General features: G+C 47.2%; 1 protein-coding gene across 5 annotated transcripts in view; it reads left to right on the forward strand.

Annotated features, from left to right (window-relative positions):
- Positions 1-26,266, forward strand: part of LOC130119122 (BAH and coiled-coil domain-containing protein 1) — a 102,286-nt gene that overhangs the window by 50,107 nt on the left and 25,913 nt on the right. For all 5 annotated transcript variants that reach the window (XR_008810826.1, XM_056287533.1, XM_056287535.1 and 2 more), the window contains 8 exons: positions 11,983-12,105; positions 12,317-14,674; positions 17,162-17,276; positions 17,394-17,599; positions 17,790-17,948; positions 19,901-20,160; positions 21,225-21,570; positions 23,037-24,008. Coding sequence is in view for 4 of the 5 variants with exons in the window: in XM_056287533.1 (XP_056143508.1) it covers positions 11,983-12,105; positions 12,317-14,674; positions 17,162-17,276; positions 17,394-17,599; positions 17,790-17,948; positions 19,901-20,160; positions 21,225-21,570; positions 23,037-24,008 (4,539 nt within the window). In the remaining variant the exon portion in view is untranslated. The remainder of the gene's footprint in view (positions 1-11,982; positions 12,106-12,316; positions 14,675-17,161; positions 17,277-17,393; positions 17,600-17,789; positions 17,949-19,900; positions 20,161-21,224; positions 21,571-23,036; positions 24,009-26,266) is intronic.

Raw genomic sequence — 26,266 nt, forward strand, 5'->3', positions numbered from 1 at the left:
TTAATCCTCCTCTTTTGTGGATGAGTTTCTAATAGTGTTATTGATGCAGTGTGGCATCACTTTTTCCATCTAAAACAAAAGTAAAGTCAGGGCTTCACAAACGAAAAGAGAAAAAGGGAACAGAAGGGAGAGAAAAGAGAAGGTGACAAATTTTCACAAAGAAAGGCAAGTTTGGCAGGTCACAAGTGGTTCCAGTGAACCTACTGGCTAACTCCACATCCTGTGAAAGAATTAGGCTAGCTGGCTAGCATATTTCATCACTCTCTCGCTTAAAAAAAAAAACTCTCCCCACTTAAAAAGTATACACATGTATTCTAAAACCCACAAATTAATTTAGAGCAAGTGAATCATACTAAAGTCAAGTCAAGTCAATTTTATTTTATTTGTATAGCCCAATATCACAAATTATAAATTTGCCTCAAGGGGCTTTACAGCAACACAACATCCTGTCCTTAGACCCTCGCATCGGATAAGGAACAGCTCCCCAAATAAATAAACAAACCCTTTAACAGGGAGAAAAAATAGGAAGAAACCAATATCTAAAACAAATATCTTTGATGCGGGGTCCATTAAATGAACCAGCTGTCACTCTATACCAAAGCCATTGAACTGGTCCCAACGTCAGAAGGTGGAAGCGAGCGGCGCTGTGTTGAATGACGTTCATTTGTTAGAAAAAAGGGCTATCATCTCCTTTTCCGTCTCGTTAAATATACTAAACTAAGCTCCGGTGACTTTTTGTGAATAATAGTTTTCAGGATCATAGAAACCACATAGCAACTCTCCACACTGAAAAAACTGATTCTGACCACTAGTAAATGTTACATGTTTTAAGCTGGCTTATTTTATAGATTTTAATGTGTTAGTTATTCCTACTTATTTTTTTAAATCAATTTCAAAATGCAATGCCCTCGCATAAAACAAGTTAATTTCACCCAATTAAAAATAATTAGAAAAAAAAATCCATCCATCCAATCATTATCCAAACCGCTGATCCTGCTCTCAGGATCGCAATATGCACCGTTTAATGAGGATTTCGGTTGGCGGCCTCTTGAATGTTGTAGGCCTATCCAAGGCTCTGCATTTTCGGTAAGTAAGCAAACCATGGGTATTTTATATTTTTACTCAAACGAGGTTTCCTTTACTCTTTGAAACAATTTTGATCGAAAAAAAATAGTTGTTAGCTATCAGTTGTGTGTTTTGGTAACGTTATCAAAACAAGAAATGTTAACGTTAACTAGCCGTGTAGGTTATAGTAATGTTAACTTAAGTAATGTTATAACATGAATTTAAGCTAACTTGATGTACTGTTCACGCTCAAGTTTAATGCATAGTGAATTAAGTGTTCTTCTTGATAGCCTTTTTTATTAGTTTGTGGACAATGAATAAAAGTGAAACAAGTGTAACGTTACCAACAATTTAATGGCTTGTGGCATCACTTTCTGAACCAGGGAACATGCTTCTAAAAAGCTCACCTATGCCCTAGTTCAGGGGTTCCCAAACTTTTCCATGCCAAGGCCCCCCAAATAGCATTAGCTTCTGGCCGGGGCCCCCCTTTTTGCAAGATGTCTTTAAAAACCCATTGTTAATACTACGGCAAATGTTAAAAAGAAGAAAAAAAACTCCTGACTATATTTCCTTACGTTTGTTAATGCAATAATAATGACATTTATACTTCAAATTTTAATCCTTCCATTATATTGAATATTTCTGTTTTCAATTATAAGCATGTTTTGTTATAAAATATATTTGATCATAATATACATAATAATTAAATTTATTTAAAAAAATTTTTTTTTTTTAGCATTTTCCCTCATCTTCCCTCCAATGTGCTGAGGCCCCCTTGGCATCCCCTGGCTGCCCCCCACTTTGAAAACCACTGCCCTAGTTGGTGCTGTAGGCATGGTGATTAGCTACAGTATTTAGCGTCCAAAGCAACTCCGTTTTCGGAGTTGGCCTCCTTTAGTCGAGATAAAAAAAACAAAAAAACACAAAACAATGTCTTGTGGTGCAGTAAACTGTGGATTGAGTCCCGCAGCGAGTGGAAATATGCTCGGTCACTTAAGAACAAATTCTACTCAGAATAGTTTAGCTATATTATAAATATAATTCATCTGAAATTACTAAAAAGTAAGAAGTACATTCAGCTTAAAAAATACATCTGGATCTAGATAAGTTTCTTTCGTGCAGCCACTTGACATAATAGAATTAAGTCAATTCGACATAACATTTTTTTCAGTGCACCTGGCAAGTCACTTAGTGAATTGAAATTAAACAGGGCTTTCCCGAATACCATTTTTGGGGCTTCGGGACTTCGGTAGCCCCCCCAGGGGGGGCTGAACATACATGACTCGGGAAAGACCCAGCCAGAAAGTTCTCTGTTCTTGGCTGAGATGGACGGCATAGCTCTGCAACACGTTTCTTTCAGTTTAAGTAAAGGCATTAATTTTGGAGGATTCTGTTATTCTAAAGTATTGTCGTTTGTATTATTTGTTGATTAAAAAAATGTTTTTTCCAAAAAGTTTGGTGTGTTTTAAGCATGTTTGTAATTCTGAGGGGTTTAGTTGAACGAGGTCCTATCCACTAACCAACTAACTAACGGGGTCCTAACCACTGGGCGGCACGGTGGCCTAGTGGTTAGAGCTGTCGCCTCACAGCAAGAAGGTCCTGGGTTCGAACCCCGGGGTTGTCCAACCTTGGTAGTCATCCCAGGTCATCTTCTGTGTGGAGTTTGCATGTTCTCCCCATATCTGCGGTGGGGGGGGGGGTCATGCATGCATGTCAAAAAGACATGCATGTTAGGGTTTATACTCCTGTCTGTGCCCCTGACTGAGGCATGGCAAGATGAACTGGAGTTGGTGCTGTATGGTGGCTGCCCACTGTTCCTAGCTACACAGCTAGGATGGGTTAAATGCAGAGAGGAATTTCCCCACGGGGATTAATAAAGTATATCAAAAAAAAATAACAAAATGGGACAATTTTTGTTATCGTGGATAAATTATCGACCTACATAAATGCAGGGGAACCATGAAGTGGCCTGATGGACGCAGCTACACAGGGAATGGTTTTGAGGATGTATCAGTATTTTCAGAGACTATCATGATTCAGTAGTCTACATGGATTGATAACCAAATTATATTGGTGGCAAGAGGGGTAGGACGTATTTGGCTGTAGCTGATGAGTTGGTGTAATCTACCAGCTACTGTGGCAGGTAAGCAAACTAATGCGCTGGTATCATAGTAAAAATGGATAGTAAAATGGTGAAAACGGCTAGAAAATTGGTCGATTCTACCAGCTACTGTGGCCTGGTACCTGCCATCTTTAGGGGGGGGGGCTGTTTAATGTTAAGAACATAGTTGGCATTTAGAAGAGCACAACTGGCCGGTGGGGCAGCACGGTGGCGCAGTAGTTAGCATGGTCGCCTCACAGCAAGAAGGTCCTGGGTTCAAACCCCGGGGTTGTCCAACCTTGGGGGTCATGCCGAGTCGTCCTCTATGTGTTGTTTGCATGTTCTCCCCGTGTCTGCGTGAGTTTCCTCCGGGTGCTCCGGTTTCCTCCCACAGTCCAAAGACATGTAGGTCAGGTGAATCAGCCATACTAAATTGTCCTTAGGTGTGAAATGTGTCGGCCCTATGATGGACTGGCGGCCTGTCCAGGGTATCTCCCTGCCTGCCACCCAATGACTTCTGGGATAGGCTCCAGCATCCCCACAACCATGAGTAGGATAAGGGACTTGGATAATGGATGGATAAATTCTCGTAATAATAAGCTCCGAATCTGAGATGACACCCGACAAACAGAAGTGCAGAAACAGCATGCTAGCTCCAACAAATTTAAGATTTGAGATTTATATTTCTTTATGATTTCTTTACCTTCTTTTCTCAGTACTCGTGTACATTGAAATGAAATTTGTCCTCTGTATTTACCCCTCCCTGTACACTAGCAGTAGTGGGCGGGGCCAACTCCAGTTCCACATTCCGTCATCTATTGGCCTTAACGTTTTACAACCTGAACCCAGCAAGCCAAACAGAGATACAAAACACCCATATTTCTGTTATAACAACAATACTTTTAACGACATAGCCGTAACAGCAGGCTTAACAGTGTAACACGCCGACATTTTTCTGACAACGGAATCACAAATCACTCAGAAATAACAATTATTATTTATACCAATTACCAACGCAGTAAATAACGCAAAATAAAAGAATGAACTGTAATAAATAGAACAAGGTAGTGCGATAATGATGACAGCAGCACAGCTGAGCTCTTCGGGATTTTGTCTTCCCTTTAACGGCTAAGGTGAACCGAAGCCTGACGTCACTGCTGTGAGCAAGAGGGGATGTCAGGCGCCGCAGCTGCGACAGTATTTCCACTTCTTAACGGTGCCATTAAAAAGTATAAATATAGTACAAGAATGTGCTGACCAAATGTATTTTTGTAGTTTGCCTTTATTGATAGCCTACATTTAGCAAAGAAAAAGAAAAGAATATCCATCCAGCCACCCATTATCCAAACATCCAAACCGCTTATCCTGCTCTCAGGGTCGCCGGGATGCTGGAACGTATCCCAGCAGTTGTAGGGGATAGGGGATATGCTCCAGTATCCCCGTGACCCCCCCCCAAAATTGAAAACCAAACACCTACCCAACAAACAAATATCTGAATAGTCCAATGTTTTCTTGTCCAGCCCTATAAACATTGATTTTTGTTGTTGTTGTTGTTGAATCCCCCCCCCCTTTTCGCCCCAATTGTACCTGGCCAATCACCCTGCTCTCTGAGCCATCCCGGTCGCTGCTCCAAGCCCTCTACCATTCCGGGGGGGGGGGGGGTTGCAGACTTAACACATGCCCCCTCTGCTACATGTGGAGTCGCCAGCTGCTTCTTTTCACCCGACAGTGAGGAGTTTCGCCAGGTGGACGTAGTGCGTGGGAAAAATACACTATTCCCCCCCCCCCCCAATAGGCACCCCGACCGACCAGAGGAGGCGCTTGTGCAGCGACCAGGACACATACCCTCATCCGGCTTCCCACCCACAGACACGGCCAATTGTGTCTGTAGGGACGCCCGACCAAGCCAGAGGTAACACGGGGATTTGAATTGGCGATCCTCGTGTTGGTAGGTAATGGAATAGACCGCCATATTACCTGGACACCCCAGCTGTCTCTTAAAAGCGTATCATGCCCTCTTGAGCAATAGCGTTTGATCCGGTGACGCAAATGTAGGTTATATCGTCTGCCTCCTGGTCTGTCCTCCATCGGTTAGTGGGCTCCACTGTATGCAGAATGTTGCGTGCATGTAACGCTGCACAGCGTTACACAGATGTCCATAGCTCATTTCCAGCAAGACCTAGAAATACTACCACAAGAGCTGCAAATGTCGAGTAAGAAAAGAATGGGTTGCCGATTGGGCTCTGGAGTTGTGTGTAAAGTGGTTATTTGGGGCTGGGGGTAATGTGGGGCTCAATGTGATACTTTTTCATGGGGACCAAAATCCCTGGCTCGTTGTTTGTGGTGACTTATCGGCATAGCCCCCCCCCCCCTATTGTGTGATGTGTGGCTGAGGCTGACTCAAGGAGCTGCAGCTAGACTATCTTGTGCTTGCTGATGATGGTCAGTGTTTTTGGCCACATGATATCTTCTGCATCTTCTATTTCTGTTTTGTTTTTGTTTTTTTTTTGCCCCTGGGAGTTGAGTAAGCCTTTGGCTGCCTCACTAGTGGGAATGGATGTTAGAAACCTCCAATTTCTTCGAATACATACGGCGTAAGGAAGCATGGTCTCAAATGAGATATCACCTCTGGCATCTGTGTATCTTCAGATAGATAATTCCCTGACAAAACACGCCTCATTAGAATGGATTTCTCTTTTACCTTAAAGTGAGGGTTTCGTTGTCAAAGTTTTTATTCTCGTGGAAAAGTAGAATAATATTAGTAAGAGTGATGATGATAATGCCATGCCTAATAAAAGTAATGGAGGTGATTATGACTGGGATTATTACTCAGTTGGCAATGGAGGCCATTATCTCTATTGCAGTTTAATTGCATATAACACACTACGAGCATGATTGAATCCAGACTGTTCATCAACCACATTCAGCTGTTCCCTCCTCAAGATAATTGCATATTGTCTTTTTCCTGTTTTGCATAAAAAGCAAGTCATCAAAACGAGCGACACAATTACCCAGCCTCTCGCCTCTACTCCCTGGGTTTCGGCAGAACCCCACCAGCAGCAAGAGAAGGCATTAGTGTGCATGTGTGTGTGTGTGTGTGTGTGAGAGAGAGAGAGAGAGAGAGAGAGAGAGAGAGAGAGAGAGAGAGAGAGAGAGCGTCCATGCATATACGTAGATGCATGGCTGTATTTTACATCCAAGTATGTTGATAGTGCGTCACTTATAATGTGGTGGCAATCCAAGGAGTCCTCTCTAGCCAGCGTGTGTTAGTGGGAACATATCTGCACTCTAGCATGTAGGCCAGCTCACATTTGTATGCAAAGATCGTTGTATGGTCCTCATGTCTCATGCATATTACCTGCCTTAGGCACAGAATTTCTTTGTCTCCTCTGTGCTTTTGACATATTAACCTGAAATTAAAGCTAAGATATTCAAGGTAATGTGCAATAGATAACAAGGCTTCCATTAACCACTTACTTTGCTAACCGGAGTCGCCTGATGTGGATTAACACCCTTTGGAGTGTATGTGCGGGGCTGTTTTGTTTCAGGTTTTCTGAATGTACGTCGTCGTTCAGGCAGCTGTGGTTATTTCAAGAAGAGTCAGAGTAACCACAGCGAGATGGTGCAGATGTAAGGAGTAGAAGGTGGACGAGTTTAAATACCTGGGGTCAACTGTCCAAAGTAACGGGGGGTGCATAAGAGGGGTGAAGAAGAGAGTGCAGGCAGGGTGGAGTGGGTGGGGAAGAGTGTCAGGAGTGATTTGCGACAGAAGGGTACCAGCAAGAGTTAAAGGGAAAGTTTACAAGATGGTAGGGAGACCAGCTATGTTGTATGGTTTGGAGACAGTGGCACTGACGAAAAGACAGGAGGCGGAGCTGGAGGTGGCAGAGGTGAAGATGCTAAGATTTTCATGAAGAAGGACAGGATTAGGGACGAGTATATTAAAGGGACAGCTCAGGTTGGACGGTTTGGAGACAAAGCAAGAGAGGCAAGATGGAGATGGTTTGGACGTGTGTGGAGGAGAGATGCTGGGTATATTGGGAGAAGGATGCTGAATATGGAGCTGCCAGGGAAGAGGAGAAGAGGAGGTTTATGGATGTGGTGAGGGAGGACATGCAGGTGGCTGGTGTGACAGAGGAAGATGCAGAGGACAGGAAGAGATGGAAACGGATGATCCGCCGTGGCGCCCCCTAACAGGATCAGCTGAGAGAGAGAAGTAGAAGAAGAACAGTTGGAACCACATGGGCTGCATGGGGGGATCGTCAGTTCGTTTACGGAGAGGGGAAAAGTGGGCTGTTCGATGTCAAACAGGGAGAGAGAAAGAAAGAGGAGGGGGTAGGGGTTTGTAGGAGAAGAGACAGAGAGAGACCAAGAGAGAGAGAGGGAGGAGAGAGAGAGAGAGAGAGAGAGAGAGAGAGAGAGAGAGAGAGAGAGAGAGAGAGAGAGAGAGAGAGAAAGAGGTGGCGTACTGACTGTTTTGGTATTTCAATACTTATACCTGGTAGGGAAAAAAAATATTAAGTCCATTGAGGTTTTGATTTTTTTATTGTTCAGAATTTCTATTCTGAGCTATTTTATACATGTGACAAAAAAGAATAAATGTAAAAAACAAAAAAAAAACATGGGAACTCCTCACAGGATTTGTGCCAGCAGGCCACAGTCCAAATGACTTCTTGAGTTGTGCCAAAAACAACGACAGCCTCATATCTCTGTCCACACACACACACACACACACACACACACACACACACACACACACACACACACACACACACACACACACACACACACACACACACACACACACACACACAAATGCCTAAAAACACCTTTCTAATCCACTTCTCTTTGATATGTCTTTCCAAGCTTATCTTCAGTTGTCCATCTTTTCCTCTCTGCCTGGATTCCAGCTTTCCTTTGGTGGGATTTAAGCTGCACCCCCACCCTCTACATCTGCTCTCCTCTTTCCCTACCACCATCGTTTCCATCCCTGTCTCTCTCTCTCTCTCTCTCTCTCTCTCTCTCTCTCTCTCTCTCTCTCGCTCTCGCTCTCGCTCTTGCTCTCGCGTTCTCTCCCTCCATTGCTCTCTTTGTGCCAGCCTGCATCCCTTCCTTTCAATTAGTCAAACCTGAAGCGATCCACCACGGCACTGCCCCTCCTCCACCAAACATCTCTCGTCTCCTCTCCTCTTCTCCTCCCTTTCTCTGTCTTGATGGTTCTGTCACTTTTTCTCAATTAGCGGGCCTGACAGGCAGCTCAGTCTGCTCCTCCTCTCCTCTTGGTCTTCCTCTCACATGTCTCCTTTCTATCCCTCTCCCTCTCCCTCTCCCTCGCCCTCTCTCCCTCTCCCTCTCTCTCTCTCTCTCTGAAACTGCACAGCCATTTCCCAGAGGCAATACACAATTTAGCATTTCTTTTTTTTTTTTCGGCCTTTCAGTGAAAGTGAAGAAACTAAAGGCCCTCTTGAGTAATTGTATGGGCTAGTGTCTGCAGAGCAGGTATAATAGGAACACGCAAGGAGGGCGGGGGAGAGAGAGAGAGAGAAGGGGAGGGGGTCCTTTGCTGCCGAGGAAACGACACACTCGGTTCTCTGCCTCTAATTTTCAGGCGGGCTTAATTCTCTTCTGCCTGTAGGTGCTGTTCTAAATCCAGCTCCCCTCCTTTGCCCTCCCTGTCAGCCGGCTTCTCTCAGCCCGCCGTGCTGTGAGAAATGCCTTCTTCAGAACTTCTGGAAATCCCTCCCCGGGACGCGTCTCCAATTGTTCTGCCTCCCGCCTGAGCTCCACCCTTGGAGAGCGGGGAGTGCGCTGCAAACTCCCCCTGTCACTCATGTGCTGATGCTGAGTTGGTTGTGTGTGTGTGTGCGTGCGCGTGTACGAGGTTTTTCTGACCAAATGTCCCCATTAGGATAGAAATAGCTGGTACCACCTACCTCATGGGGACATTTTATGGGTCTCCATGAGGAAAATGGTCCATTTTAGGGTTAGGGCTTGGGTTTGGGTTTAAGGTTAGAATTAGGATTAGGTTGAATTTAGGGTAAGGGTTAAGGTTAGGCATGTAGATATGATGGTTGAAGTTAGAGTTAAGGGCTAGGGAATGAATGGAGTGAATGTAATAAGGGGTCCTCACAAGTATAGGGTGAAATGGTGTGTGTGTGGACTGAGAGAGGGGGGGGGGGGGGGGAGAGAGAGAGAGAGAGAGACTGCTGTGGTGTCAGCAGACTCCGCTAAGACCCTGCTCACGTCGCCTGCAGCAGCAGCAGCAGCAGAAGCAGCAGCTTCCCTTGTCCTGGCCAGATTAATGGCTGAATGGGCTCTACTGTGCCCAACGGTCTCCCTCTTACCACCCCAACGGCGGGCATGCTGAAGCCGAGTGGGCTGGCATTATCGGGCACAGCCAGACCAGGCTGTGAAAGGGGATTACGCCGTCAATCGTCACGCTCACAAACAACATGGAGCAGCAGAAGAGAGGAGAAAAAAAAAAAGGACGGAAAAAAAGCCCCCCCCTCTCCCAGCTAGGATAAAGACTGCCAAATAGCTCCTCTCTCTTTTCCTCCCCTCCTCCTGAACATCAGAGAAAATGTCTTGTTTAAACAAAGGGAAACCCTGACCCCCCACACCCCACTGTCCCCTTAGATCCGTAGATGAACTTGCATAAATGTGTATGCTTATTAATAATGACAGGCCAGAGAGAGAGAGAGAGAGAGAGAGAGCGAGGGAGGGAGGGAAAGAATACAGCAGGAAAAAATAGGTGAGAAAGAAAACATTCGAGAGAGAGGAAGAGGAAGAGTCAGGGTATGCAATTATCACCTAAATGCTCTTCTCAGAAAGCAGCACCTCCTGTGTTATTGGCGGGCTGTTTTCCCTCCCTGCGTCATTTCATTAATTAAGATGGGAGGATGCAGAGGCCTCTCAAAGACGGGGTCATTAAGCCCGCCCCCTCACCCCCCCCCCCAACACCGCCACCACCAGAGCTGACACTCACAGCACAGGCCCCATTGTTTCACCGGCAGAAAGTGAGACATTCAACACTCCGGGACACCATAAAAACTGCGGCACTGCATGTGCCTGCATGTGTGCGCGTACACACACGCACACACACACACACACACACAAACACACACACACACACACACACACACACACACACACACACACAAACACACACACACGCGGGCCAAATGGACTGCATCTGCACTTTCCGAGACTGGACCGCACACTTGCCAACACAAATACGTCTGTCTTTCATTTAGCTTGTAGAGCCATGTTTTTTTCCCCGTCCCTCGGTCTCTTCCCCTCACCCCCCCCCCACCCCTCCACCCCCACCCCCCGGCCCCGCTGTTCCCGCTATGTACGGTTTGAAAGTCAGGCTGCAGGAGATTGAGTGTGAGACAGGTGCAGAGGCAGGGAAAAAGGAAAGACGCACCACGGATGACCCACGGATGTCTCTGCTGGATGACTATGTGTGGTGCCTGTGATCCGTTGAGCTCTCTACACTCCCCCCCCTTTTTTTTTTATGAAGAATGTGGGGATAAATCCAACAGACCCCCCCCCCCCACACACACACACACGTTCTATGTCTTTCAATGTGTCCTGCTCTTTTCCTTTTTCCTCCTACATTTCCTGCTCTCTCTCATGCATAATAACGATTGATATACGGGGACATTATCTCTTCTTTGTTGGAGGCTGCTGTGGGTGGCAGCGAGGTGATATGGCACTGCACATGTTTAGGTTTATTTTTTTATTTTATTTTTTTGTTCTTTTAACGTAGAATCACAGTATTCGCTCTTGAGTGTGTTTTTAGTACGGCATATAAAAGCAGTTGCACCATAATCTCAACTCCGGTCCCGAAAGGGATAATACATCCAGAATTCTCCGTCGCCCATCGTTTGCTTTGTACTTCATCATGCTCATTTCTTGTCTTTCTCGTGACGGTTTGAGAGTTAATTAATTTGAGACGATTGAACTCGCGTGGCTTTATTTAGATTTTTTAAGGTTTTTCGTGCTGATCTTGTGCTGTGTTGTCTTAGTAATGCCATTTTCTTTGTCCAAATGTTGTGGTGGTCTTTCATCTCTCTCCAGGCTTTCTTTCCCTCCCACCTTCAAAGTCCTTTGTGTTTGCAATGTGTTGAGGCAGACGGAGCCGTGTGTTTGGTTGTGGCGTAAATGTCCTCCAGATGGGCTTGTTGTAATAGGCCCAGGTGCGCCGGCTTAAAGGCCCGCACGTCCAGTCAACCTCTGACCCCAGTTTAGGGCAGTGAAGGGCGGCAGCCGAGCTCACTGTAAACACAAGCCTCAAATCCCGACTTATCATGCCATTCAGATGGAGAGAGGAGTGCTATAGGCAGCTTGGGGGGGGGGGGATGGAGAGATAAACAAAGAGCCATTTGTTTGGAGGACGAATTTCATACATTAAGGCATAATAACATAGGACTGAGCTTGTCCGCTGTTATTTGCATTCTAAACCCAAGCGGGACGGGTAAACATGACACGTGGAGCCAGCAGTTATTTGCGTATGAACGTCACCAGCTGAATTTAACCTGCAGGATTATATCGTTTCCGAGGTAGTTCTGGAAAAACGCAGCTCAGCGATGGTTGTCCTGTCTAATCAAATCTTTTTTCCCTTTTCTTCCCCACTCTGTCTTTCTTTCTGTCTGTCTTTCTGCCTATCTATCTATCTATCTATCTATCTATCTATCTATCTATCTATCTATCTATCTATCTATCTATCTATCTATCTATCTATCTATCTATCTGTCTATCTGTCTGTCTGTCTGTCTGTCTGTCTGTCTGTATGTATGTATCCATCCCAGCAGCCCCAGGGTATCCTCGATTCTCAGGGAGTTTGGCCCACACGTTCCTACCCATGAGTCACTTGGATCACCATACCAACAGTAGTGTTCTCTACGGGCAGCACCGTTTCTATGACACCCAAAAAGGTGGGGCACAAAGTGATTAAAATCAAATCTGACAGAAATAAGACATTTAAATCAAATTTATTCAGCCAGCTACAAAAGTAATTTGATTTGGAATATTGATATAACTATGCCTATAGGGATACTAATATGAGAGAGGCACAATCTAATTCTGTTGTTGCGTTTTTCTTTCTGGAATGATGCATGTGTATTGGTGTGTCTTTTTATCCAACAGAGAACTTCTATCTGCGGAGTCTACCATCCCAGCCACCTCTCATCTCAGCCAATCACAGCCTGCCTCCTATGTCCAGGGCTGGTCCAGGAAACACTCAGGGGTCCTGTAGCAGAGACAGAGATCCTGGAGGAGGGTCTGCTCTACACAAGGGACTGAAGGAGGGCTCTGTAGAGAGAGGTGTTGTGCCCACCAAGGAGAAGGAGAGGTCCAGCAGTAAACAGGATGCCAAGGAGAGGCAGCAGCAGCATCATCACAGCCTCCACCCACCACCACCCACACACCACCATCATGCCCACACACATCAGCAGCATCCCCACTACCCACAGCACCCGCTGCCCCTGGAGGAGGTCAACAGCAGGGCCTTGGAGAGGCACAAGGCATCCCTCTCCATGGAGTACAACAACAAGGACCACCCCCAGAGCATGGGCAAGCCTCTCAGCGCTTGCCTGCTCAATGGCAAGATGCAAAATGGAGATACAGGTGCTGGGACAGGGGCTAAAGCCTCCATGTCCAGCTGTGGAGGAGAGGGCACGACCAGGGTGGCTATGGGGGGTGGGGGGAGCAGCCAGGCCAGACACATGGGCTCCACGGGCAGCAGTCGCTGCAGCAAAGAGGGCGTTAGTGGGGAGATGAGGATCAGTGAACAGCCACCAGATTGTCTCGAAAGGGGTCAGGCACCGCTCCACCACTCCCTGTCCTACTCAGTTCCCCCACCCTTACACATGGGATCTACGGCTGGTGGGACCCACCCTCACTCCCACCCCCACCCCCACACTCACCCTCACACCCACCCCCATCCAGGAGGCTTTCACTGCCTCCAACTCCACCCCAGCCACCCACACCACTCCCATCACGCACACCCACACCCTGACTTCTTCTGCCCACCCCCTCCAGCACCTCTAGCCAACCCCTCCTTACATGAGAGGGGGCCAGCTAATGGCGGGCGAGAGCCTAAAGTGACAGGGCCCACATTTGTGCCATCTGTGGGACGCCTGGGAGAAAAATCCAGCGGACCTTTCCAGCTCAGTAACTCCGACTGCCACGGGGTTGGAGGTGGTGGGGGAGGGGGCAGTGCCAAGGACAAGGTCTTGGAAAAGAACAGTGGTGGTGGGCACCCAGGTAACTGGCAAAGAAAACAACAACAGCAGCAACAGCAACCCCAGCAACAGCAACATCCATACAGAAAGGCAGAGAAGGCTCCAGACTGGATGCAGGCCCACCACCACCACCTCCAGCCTCAGCCCTCCCAGCTCTCCCAACCTTCCCAACAGCAACAGCCACAACAACAACAACAGCAGCAACAACAACAGCAGCAGCAGCCTCCCCATCCCCAGCAGCATCAGGTAGTCCGCTCCCGTAGTGCCGAGTGTATCAGCAGCAGTGGTGTGGACACAGATGTGTTCAGGGCCTCCCTGTCCCAGGGGCCCAAGGCTGGACACTCAGTTCCCCACCCTGTCAACACTTCCCCGTACAGAGACTGTTCCCACCCAGGGCCCCCAACCAACTCCTCTCCCCTTGGCAGTAAAGGCATCGCCCAGCACAGTGGGACTGGAGCAGGGCCAGGTCCTGGATCCGGAGGTAGCTGCTCCTTACAGAGAGACAGCCAAAAGGTGGCCAGGATTCATCACCAGCAGCATGGCCAACCTGGCCCAGATGCCTCCTCACCTGCAGAGCTGAACCAGGGGTCCAGCCAGGAGCTGAAGAGGAAAATGGACATGTCACCTTACGGATACAGCAGCAGTGGGCAGCACCATTCCCAACAGCCCCCAGTGCCACCATGGACCATGAGGCCCCCCCATCACATGCCACAGCCTGAGGAGGAGCAGAGGAAGTCCTATATGGAGTTGGGGAGCACAGGCCGGCAACACCCCCAGCAACAGCAACAGCCGCCAGGCATGGGCCTGCAGCCTACCCAACCTCCTTCTGCACCTCCCCTCAGTCAACAGCAGCAGCAGCAGCAGCAGCAGCAACCAGAGCCCCAGGGCCCAGCACAGGGGGAGAGCAGTGCTATGAAAAGTCTGTTAAAGTACAGCAACCAGCAACAGCCCCTGCTCCTCTCCCACAAGAGCCCATTTGGGGGGCTGGGCAACCTCAAGTCAGGCCCTGCCGGAGGAAGTTGTGCCCTGCAGGGCAGCAAACAGACTCTGCCCACCAGGAAGGGCCCAGCCAATGACAGCGAGCGCTCTGATTGCAGTGGTCGGAGCCGTGACATGGGTGATACCGGTCATGGGGAAAGTGAGGTTCGACAGCCGCCAGTAGGAATTGCTGTAGCTGTTGCTCGACAAAGAGAGCCACCTTGTCGCCCAGGAGACAGTCACCCCAACAGCCGACAGGGCAGGGTGCACCCCTCAGTGAAAGGTACGAGCTCTGAGCCACTGTTTCAATAAGCAAAGGTGCAGGGCACTGAGAGCAACTTGTTTGTCTGTGACAGTAGAAGACCTGGCTAAGGAAATCACAGAAAGTTGAATTAATTCATCTAGACACAATGTTTTTTAGGAGAAACATTTCATGACTCATCAAACTGACTTCTTCAGTCTCAACTGACTGCAGATATCCCATCCTTTATAAACAGCACAGTTGCATAACAACTGAACCAACGATCGGTTTCATATGCAAATTGCCATAGCCATTACCTAGAGTTACAATGGCCATGTGTACTGTTCACAGAGGATTGGGGAGTAGTTGCAATCACAGCATTGTAAGATGGTGACAGATGTAGTCTTACGCCTCCCCTCAGTTCAGGGATGGTCATTCCTTCTTCACATAGATGGCCTCTTTGGCTCCCCGTTCAAACCAGTGTTCCTCCCTATCAAGGATGTGCACATCCTCATCTTTGAAAGAGTGGTCACTGGCCTGTAGATGGGTCTAGACTGCGCCGTCCTGGCCTGACGAGGTAGCTCTTCTGTGTTGTGCCATCCTCTTGGCCAGGGTCTGTTTAGTTTCTCCGATGTACAAGTCACAGCAATCCTCCCGGCACTTAACAGCATATACTATATTGCTCTGTTTCTGCCGGGGAACCCGATCCTTGGGGTGGACCAATTTCTGGCACATCACGTTTTGAGGTTTGAAAGCAACTGAGATGCAGTGTTTGGAAAATATGTGTCTCAACTGTTCCGACACTCCCGCCACATACGGCATCACCATTGGCGTACGCTTAGGCAGCTGTTGTCTTTCTTTTCTCTTCGATAGGCTGGTCGGCTGGTGCACTGTTTGGGCGTCTTCTTTGACAACGCCCAGTTAGGATACCCACACTTAACCAGGGCCTGTTTAATGTTGGATTTCTCCCCTTCCCCGACCGCTGTGTCGGTGGGGATGTTGTCAGCTTGGTGGTACGCCATCCTGATGACTCCTAGTTTGTGCTCCAGTGGATGATGAGAGTCAAATCTTAAGTACTGATCAGTATGTGTTGGTTAACGGTAAACATCAGCAATCAAATGTACCCCATCGCCAATTGCATTTTCACCTTCTAAGAAGGCAAACACTGCGTCTCAATTGCTTTCAACAACTTTCAACGGACGCTGGCCAAGAGGACGGCACAACACAGAAGTTCAAATGTGTCAGGCCAGGACTCCGCAGCCTACACCCATCTACAGGCCAGTGGCCACTCTTTCAAGGATGAAGATGTGCACATCCTTGATAGGGAGGAATGCTGGTTTGAACGGGGAGTCAAAGAGGCCATCTATGTGAAGAGGGAAGAACCATCCCTGAACGGGGGGGGCTAAGAGTACATCTGTTGCCTCTTACAATGCTGCAATTGCAACTATTCCCCAGCCCTTGAATAGTACACATGACCATTGTAACTCTAGTTGTTGGCATGGTCATGGCAGTTTGCATATGAAACCGATCGTTTGTTCGGTCGTTATGCCACTGTATTGTTTATAAGAGTGGGGATACCTGCAGTCAGTTGAGAGTGAAGGAGTCACTTAGATGAGTGGTGAAACGTTTCTCCCACTAAACATTGTCTCCAGGTAAACTGATTCAACTTTCTGGCATTTCCTTACCTGGATTGTGGAGCATGTTTCAAGACCTGGCTCAGGAGAAGTAAATCCCAGACGTCCAAGTTGAAAGAGGCTTTTTTTTTCCACTGAAGGATATTACTGGTGTTATTTGCTCATCTGTATCATTTCTTTATCATCTTTATGAGGTGATGTATGCAAGCCATTCACTGTTCACACCATCTTATTGACATTGAATTATAATCAAATACCCCTTGTACAAAAATCCACATTGAATATGCCCCACGTCTTAACTAGTCAAAGTTCACAAAGTGAGCCGTGTCAGTGTTATCAACAGAAATAACTTTTTCTTGTACTTTCCAGGCAATAACCAACGATGGCAAATTCGTGGAAAATTGTTAGTATAAGTCAAATTTGAACTGTAAATGCACCTTTCCATACACCAAATTACATTTTCAAAATTTCTGAGCCCGACGCAGAGATCATTTTGGTGTTGAATAAAGATGTCATCAGTAAATCTTCTTTTAGTAAAACTGACTTTTGTGGACTGACTGTACCGTAAACTATGTAATATGGTAAAATACTGTCAGTATAAAATTGCATTCTAAGTATGTAAAAGTGTGTGATGAAATTACTCAGGAAATGAAAAAAATGGGGGAAATCGGGCCTTAAGTGTATGGCAGGGTGGTTAAGATTGCATTTTTAGAAAGGCACAAGCACCCAAAGAAAGACTAAAAGAAGGCGAAACCAAGCTTTGTCAGTGCTCCAAGTTGGTCTCTTGTGAACCGGTTTAGGTGGAGCGTTGAGAGATAGTTAGAAACAGGGGAATTTGGGCCTGCCAGGGGTTAACCACTGAAAGCCAACAGTTAAGCTAATGTTTGTCCCACAGGACCAGCCCGCTCCATGTATCCTTCAGAGCCTGCCACTGAGGAGGAGAGAAAGAGGATGAGTGGAGACCAGATGGGCCTTACTTGCCTGGACAGAGAGAGAGAAGCATATATCAGGTGGGCAAGTACAAGGCTTCTCCTTGCTATGTCTTAATCTGTAAACTACAGTGATGTCAGTCTTAACTGGTTCATCATTCAGCTGTCATGATCTTTATCTTATTCTGTTCATTCCAGGGATAATAAGGAAAGGGTGGAGTTTGCAAGGATACACCCTTCAAACAACTGTCACGGTGACCTCACTTCTCATCTCATGGTCCCAGGTGGGACTTCCCTTCAATCTGGCCAACTAGGAGACCCTGCTGCACATGCCCATTCTGCCCATCATCACTGGATGCCAAGAACTGGAAGCCCCTCTCTCTGGATGACAGGGCACTCCTACGGTGAGGGAACATTAATGTATTAGCATTTTATTTAGGCCACATAATTGACATTGCAATTAGAATCTCAAAATTTTGTGTTTACACTAATTTCGATGAAGGTCACAGTATGCTACAGTTTTAGTCAAGCTATTTTACCCTGAATATATGTGATAGTTGCATAATCTGAACTAAAATCACACATGTAATGCAGGGATTGGTCATACAGCCCTGCACCAGAACCTGCCCCCAGGTTTCTCAGCAGCTATGCCAGGCCCTCTACAGCCTGTCCTGCCCTTGCCCCAGGACCCCTCTGGCCAGCTGGTCGTCCTGCCCACGGAGCCCCCAGCCCACCCTGCCACCCATCACCTTGGTATGTCATAAATGCCTATTGTCCTGAGGATTCTCAAAATGCCCTCTTAATCTACTGCCCATTGATCCCAAATTCAGTAACTTCTCATGCAGCTGTTACACCAGAGTCATTAGTTCTGTTTCCTGTTAGATTATGTTTTTCGTATATTATGAGAATAATGTCACAGTAACCGATGGTGGTGACAGCAATGTCATTTCTCTTTAATGGGCATTTTTTTTCATCCCTTGGCTCTGCACATGCACATGCAGACTCACACACACACACACACACACACACACACACACACACACACACACACACACACACACACACACACACACACACACACACACACACACACAATCATCCAGTTTACTCATTTCCTGCACACCACCTGCTCCACCCCCAACAGGATGGGTCTTTCATTAGGTCAGGGTGCTCAGCAAAACATTTATCTACATGCTTGTGCGTGCGCACACACACATGCACACACACAAACATTTTGTTTTTCTGTACCTGAGAGCTCAAATTAACGACGCTCATTCCCTAGCCCCTTACTTCCACTTTAGCCATCAGCCCACTCTAACTGTCAACTACATGCTTAACCCTAACTTTTACACAAACCTTAACCTAATCCTAATCCGAATCCTAAATTTAGCCCTACATCCAAATTCGAGCCCTTTAAATAAACCCCTAAAGAAGAGAGGACTGGTCAAAACATTCTCACTTTGCAAATATGTCTTCAATCCTGTCGTTAAAAACTCAAATTGGCCCTCACAAATGGAGCTGAATAAGAGCATAAGCACTCACACACACATACACACGCCCACACACAAGCACACACCAGAGGAAGAGGAAGTATAAGACAGCAAGAGACCAATCACTGCTCAAAAGTCATCGAAGGTCCATATTCAGCCAACAGGCTGAGAAATTTAATTAGCTTTCCGTCGTCGGCAGTATGTTTCTTTGTGCGCTCCACAGGAGTTCTAGCCGAGAGGGGAGGTGCATCCGCGAAACACTTCCCGTGTGAAACGTTAGCCTAGCTGAGTTAATGTCTCAGAACAAGAGTCCTCAGTGCATGTCAGGGGAGCGAGGTGGGTGTGAGAGGGAGGGTTCAGGCAGGACCTGCCCATTAATGAGGATTGTTTGAGATACAGAGAGGAGGAGAACACGTTGGCTCAGCCGTTTTAGCGTGGGCCTACTCCCAAAGCTGGGCCCGGGTCAAAGCCAACAGGCTCAGCTGCATCTCACCCACATTGCGTTCCATTGGTCCTGAAAGCCACATCAGGAGAGAGGCCGTCCGCCCTCAAACATGGGAACCAGGCCTCCAGCCGGCTCCCCACGCAGACCCCATCTGTGGTTTGGCTCAGGAAGGTGGGACTTTTACAGAGAGGAGTCAGGGCCCAGTCACTCCAATGGGACGTGTGCATTTCCAGGCAGGAATTCTGACCGCCAGTCAACCTATCGGTCATCATCATCGTTACGATCACCATCATCTGTTCACATTTCATCATTGTCATGACTTTTTTTTTTATACAGCATTCCAGTAAAATCTCAGGGTAGTTCTTATGAGATCTATTCAGAGCATGGTGGAGCGTGGGATTGCTGCTGTCTGGGGAAGCTGTGTGCTCATAAAAATATTTTCTTTGTAAGAGCTTTATCCATATCTATGCTACAAAATGTGAACATACATTTTGTAAGTGATCTGTAATGGCTTTGGCTTGTTTGTGTTGAAAAACAAAACAAATGTGTGTGTGTGTGTGTGTGTGTGTGTGTGTGTGTGTGTGTGTGTGTGTGTGTGTGTGTGTGTGTGGTAGAGATGTGAGACGAGCATCACTCACAGCCATGCATTTAAGAGTTTCCTACATCATTTGTGTTTATGAACCTATGTAAAATGCTTGAGCGTTCATACCTTTTTGTTCTAAGGTTTTTCTAAGCCCCCTCTGTCACCCCCCCTCCCCCTCTCTCATTAGATGTGATGGAGCAGCCAGGGCTTTGGCCCCCTGTATATGGTGCCCGGGGCCCGCCCTCCCACATGCAACATCCTGCTGTGTACTCCCGTTCCCGGTTTCTACGGCAACAGGAGCTGTATGCGCTCCAGCAGCATCAGCAGCTCCAGCATCAGCATCAACATCAGCACCAGAGCCATCAGTCACAGCAGCCACAGCCCCAGCAGCAGCACAGAGCCAACAATGGCATGGACATGCAACATCGAGCTACTCACAATGCCCAGGTGATTTATAGTGTTATTGGACACGTGTAAGAATGACAGAGTTCTTAGCTTAGATTAATTCTCATCCGCATGGCCTGATCATCTGTCTGTCTGTCTGTCTGTCTGTCTGTCTGTCTGTCTACTGAAATCTGAATTAGTCTGATAATTGATAATTACTGCACACAAATATAGATGTTTACAGTGGTAGTAAACCTTTTGTTTTCTTCCCACTTTTTTGAGCTGAAAGTATGTCGGTATGGGCCTAGGATGATAGAACTCATTGTCCTCGTTCAAAAAAACAAAACAAAACAAGGCACATCACACATGCCTGGAATGAGAAAATCCATGCTTTTTCTTACTTCTGGGGGAAAACGTACATTACTATCAACCCTCTCTAAATGGGCTGACTTAATATGGGTGCATCAAAGATGCCGAGGCCCATGTGATGTAGACGGCGTGTTGGTTTCAGTGTGTTAGACCAATGAATTATGTATGACATGCAGGCGTTAGCCAGCTAAACTCTCTGGGTAGACTTGTTCGAAGTTGGGGCATGGTGTTCTGCTACAACACTGCCACCTTCTGCCCCCCCACACCACCATCACTGTCCCCTTCATCTGCACTCCTTTTTTCAACGTTTTTAAAATGTGAACAAGAGGAGACTAAAAACAAGTGATTACTTCCTCTTTAAGGATCCTTGGAAGTGAAAGCGAGTAACGTAGTAAGCAAAGCAAGTGAGTCATGAGTCAGCTTAAATTGTCAAGCAACAGTTTAGCCACTGTATTAGCCTTTTCTTAATTACCCCAACATCACTTGGAGATCTTGGATAGAGCAGACTCAATTAGGAGTAAACAGTCTTGTCTGCACACAACACAACCAATATATGCAGGGCACAAAACTGATTGCATGGTCCGTTTAGCTGAATGTGGAAAATTTCCCATGTATGAAGTATGGGTTTGTGTCAGTGAATGGAGTACTAGAGACTCGTTGCAATATGAATTGAGGAATACGCTTGCTCAAAAGGTTTAACATCTGTTGGGCCTTCAGTAAATGAAAAACTGAAGATTACCTTTATATTCTTGCCCTAGTTGCCCAAGAGGCCAGATGAGCACTCTGTGGAGCTGGAGGAACTTCTGTCTGAGCCCAGGACGTCCAAACCCACCAAGCCCTACCTATTTAACCCTGCCTCCAGAAACACCTCGCCCCCTGGGGCCTGTGCTGCCCACCTGTCCCCCTGCTGCCAGTCACCCTCACTACGACCTCACCCAAAAAGCACACCCTCTACCCCCTGCCCTGCCCCGAGTCCTGCAGCTGCGGCCCCCCACTCTCCAGCCATCAGTCCAGCCCCAACTCAAATAACCAAGGGGGCCGAGTCCCAGGACAAGAGGGGAGAGGGACAGCCACCACAGGACTACACACAGTCTCTGGAGCCCGGTAAGAGTCCAAACATTCAAGAACCTAATAAAGAAACATTTAGTTTGCATGTGCAAACACAGGAAGGCAGAGATGCCTCACTGTGTTATGCACTGTATGTGATTGCTAAACTACGGTCAACACTGATATGCTTATGAAAAAGTCTGATGAAAGAAATAGAAACTAGATTGCAGCATCAACTTCTAACATATGGTTATTGGAAGAGCTGGTGTTAGTGATGCATGGTTTAGCTACTTAAACAACCTGTGTGTGAACTGTGTGTGTTTGGGGGAGGTGGGGTTCCTGTAGGGGAACCTCTGATTGACTGAACTGATCCGACTCACAGAAAATGGCCGCTGGGCTGAGCTGGGACTTCCCTAGCACTGTCACCTCAGTAATGACAGAGAAACACCTCGCCCCCAGACCCTGCCTCTCCTCCTCTCCCACAGGCCCTGCACTCTCTTCATCATCATTAATGTCATGCTAACAGCCGCTGCACACCAGCGGAATAGTGTCAAGGCACTCTGATAAACTAAAGGGCCTGGCCCACTTCATGCAACACACTCACAGATGCTTGCATGTGGTCTCCTACCCTTCCTGCTGCTGGCAGATCAAGGCAAAGTGCCACTCCCCCCCCCCCCCACACACACACCTAGTGACCCTAGGGGCAGCAAGTGAGTAAAGTTTGGAGTGAGCTTTATGTGTCAGTCTATGTAAATTGTCCAATACCTCTTAATGTAGGAGTGTTGCAAAGAGACATGATTGCTGCACCCTTTCAGATGGTAGTTTAGAAAAGTTGGGCAGAATCAGATATTATGTTGTGAGGAATCTTTTGGGGGTAATATTGATAACTGATAGTGGCGGGGCAGTGGCTTAGCGGTTTTCTCCTAGGAGTCGTATAGACAGGCTAAGACCCTCCACCAAAATTACAAGATGTTTAAATCCTATATTTTAGGGGAAAAAAAAGAGAAGCATAATTGCATTACCTCATGGTGTTGCGATATTTACCAAAACATAATTCTTCATTACTAAATAAATGATCGTCTTTATCATTTGCTATCCAATCCTGTCAGCTTTATGGTCTTACACAAGTGCTGCTTTCATATTTTGTGAGTATCGATATGCCTGCATTGATGCTGCATGTGAGCAATATACACAATGAGCATAATTAGTTGATATCAGCTCACCCGCAGCCCAGTGTTGTCTATCGCACAGTGAAACTAGAGGTCATGGGTTTGATTTCCAGCCCTTCTGTAGAGGGTCTCTCTGTGTTTGGTTGGGTCTTCACCATATGTATGTGAATGAGTGATTGTATGCATGAACCCTGTGACAAACTGGCGATCAGTCTGCGGAGTTACCGCGCCTTCCACCCAGTGCCTGCTGGGCTTTAGACTCCTGTGACCCTGAACTGAATTAACAATAGATATTGGGACTGAATGAATGATGATTAATGTTTTTAATAATTACACATCTTTGTCCCCCTATAGACTTGCCCCCTGGATACACCTACCCTGCCATAGCCATTGGTTACAGAAGCAGCTCCTCCTGCCAAGATGTCCGATTGGCGGAGCCAGCTGACCTGGAAGCGGTCCAGGTGGAGCCTGCAGAGCACGCTCCCCAGCCTCTTACTAGCCTGGGAGAGGCGATAGACTGTCAGGCTGTGGTCAGGCCCCTCCCGGAGCCACTCCCACACCAAGAAGTGGAGCCAGAAGAGGAGGAAGAAAGGATGGTGGTGAGAGCTCTGGAACCGAGTGAAGAGTTGGAGGTTTCCACGGTAGCCACAGCCAGCTTCACACCTGTAGAGAAAGAGGTAGAGCCGCAGGGCCCTGGTGAGGAGGAGGTGCTGATTTGTTGCCCGTCTGAGAACTCAGCATGTGAGACCAATCCCTGTCCACTGCCCCTCTCCACGGAACTCAGCCAACAGCCAGAAGCAGTCATCACCCTGGTAGAGGAGGAGGATGAAGAGGAGCCGGAGGCAGTGTTTGAGGAGTCCCAGTCGAAGCATTTCCAGGAGGTCAAGGTGGGAGAAGAGCAGGAGCCTGAGCTGGCCACCATCATAGAGCTCGACCCTGCAACCCCCACCACTTCTCAGCCTGAGCCTGCAACACCTGAGGAGGTGAAGGAGGCAGAGCAGTCAGAGAAAGAGAAAACCCCAAATAACACCTCAGTGGATTCAGCATGTCTTTCCCCTGCCTCAGCCCCCTCCCCCTGCCCCTCCTCAAGCCTTTGCCAGACAGCCGTTGCTGTCGCCCCCAAATCCGCCGTGCCCTGCTACTGGAGCCTGGAGCTGCTGATTGCCGCCGCCTTCTGCACAGATGTACCCCCGTTTCCACTGTTCCCTTTCAGCGCGCCGTCGCCTGCCCAAGCGCAGCCCGGCCCCTACCATGGCATGGAGCTGTTGAGCGAGCTGGCCGATCTTGAGCTACAGCAGCATAGACGTTCTAGCGGGGAGAGCCAGGGTGAGCGACCAAGGGCATCTCCACGCTTGCATGACACATTCACACGCACTCAGTAACACTCTCATATCAGTGGAATGCATCTTTATCTCCTAGTTTAGCCTCCTCTTCCTCCCTGTCCATCGAGACCAACTCACACGCCCCCTCAGGCCTTGCCTCTGTCAGTCAGAATTCTCTCCCAGATACTCCCCTATCTTCCTGCCGGTATCGAGAGCCTCTGGTGTATTCAAACGCCTCCCCAGAGAAGCTGTGCGCTGGCTTGCTCACCATCTCCCGTCTTTAGTGTATTAAAGGCACTTCTACTTCCTAAAAGGCAGTTCTAACAACGGAGAGGCCTCGGGAGAGCGAGAAGAAGCAGTCGGACAGGGCTGAGCTACTAGAGAGGGCCCCACCCATCCTCCCCCACTCCTTCTCTTTTCCCTCCCACCTACCCTCGGGGAGCTGTCTCTCTGCCTCTGTATCATGTTTGATCCACATGCATGCACAAAATGCACTCACACAGGCATGCAAACACAGGCGCGTGTACACACAGTCACACGCACAAATTCACACACTTGTATAAAAAAAAAAGGAAAAAGCAGCAATTGGTTCCCCTCTACCCTAACACAACACATTATGGAAAGTTGATGTGTAATCACAAAAGCAGTCAATGTTTTCTCCACCCTGGAGCATTGCCTGGCCAATTAGACCCCATTGTTTTAAAGTGGCTTTAAAAGCTTCCTTGTTTTTCAAGCCACCATGTTTTTTTCTCCGTCATGCAAAAGGATGTTTTGTGTTTACCACAGAAATCCTAATGTATTTAACTGCTCCCCAATGGGGCTTCTATAAAAAGGGTATCATCAACTGATTTCAGAGTCAGTGATGTTGTCGTCTCCATGATGTGATATTGTTGTCAACTCAGGGGAGTGGCAAAGATTGTTTTAGAGTTGCAAAACGAGTCTACTAGAACAAGAAAGAATAGTCGGTATTTCTTTCAAGCTCATTTAAAGGCTTCAGTTTTTTTGACTTTGTAAAGCTTGCCTCCATGCTGTTATTTCTAACTTTGCCTCTTCCCCTGATACTGCAGGGTCTATTTCTGTCTGCTATTGGTACAGTCCAGTTAGTAACAGGGCAGACAGGATATGTGTGTGTGTGTGTGTGTGTGTGTGTGTGTGTGTGTGTGTGTGTGTGTGTGTTAAAAGAAACACTCAACGGTAGGAAAAGTGCTCAACAAATAAGGAGCAAAATAATCCAGTGATTTAAGTAAATTCTAATTCGATCTCTCTCTCTCTCTCTCTCTCTCTCTCTCTCTCTCTCTCTCTCTCTCTCTCTCTCTCTCTCTCTCTCTCTATATATATATATATATATATATATTTATATATGTGTGTGTGTGTATATATGCATACATACATACATACATACATACACACACACACACACACACACACACACACACACACACACATATACCCTGTGATGGCCTGGCGGCCTGTCCAGGTTGTCTCTCCGCCTGCCGCCCAATGACTGCTGGGATAGGCTCCAGCATACCCCACGACCCTAAGAGCAGGTGCCGGATAAGCGGTTGAATAATGGATGGATGGACATATATATCAATACAGATGCTAGAAAAAAAGTTTTAGTACATAGCAGTACAAGTCTGTTTGTTGACTATCCAAAATTCAGTGGGTCCATGGTGGTCTCATAAGTGCTCAACAGGGTAAGGTATGATATTCCGCTCCTCATTAGTTGAGCACTTCTATCAACACCATTGATGGTTTCAGGGAGGAAAATAAATAAATAATATATATATATATATATATATATTTAAGCATATTACTAAGCGAAGGGGTGGCATGGTGGCGCAGTGTTTAGCATGGTCGCCTCACAGCAAGAAGGTCCTGGTTTTGAACCCCGGGGTTGTCCAACCTTGGTTGGTCATCCCGGGTCGTCCTCTGTGTGGAGTTTGCATGTTCTCCCCGTGCCTACGTGGGTTTCCTCCAGGTGCTCCGGTTTCCTCCAAAGACACGTTGGTCAGGTGAAATGGCCATACTAAATTGTTCCTAGGTGTGAATGTGTCGGCCCTGTGATGGACTGGTGGCCTGTCCAGGGTGTCTCTCCGCCTGCCGCCTAATGACTGTTGAGAAAGGCTCCAGCATCCCGCGACCCTGAGTAGGATAAGCGGGTAGATAATGGATGGAGACATATATATATATATATAAAATCCAGTGAGTCAAGTAAATTCTTTATGAGACAGTACAAGCCTGTTTCATGCCATAAGCAAT

The sequence above is a fragment of the Lampris incognitus genome, chromosome 10 (assembly GCF_029633865.1).
Source record: "Lampris incognitus isolate fLamInc1 chromosome 10, fLamInc1.hap2, whole genome shotgun sequence".
NCBI classification, from domain to species: Eukaryota; Metazoa; Chordata; class Actinopteri; order Lampriformes; family Lampridae; genus Lampris; species Lampris incognitus.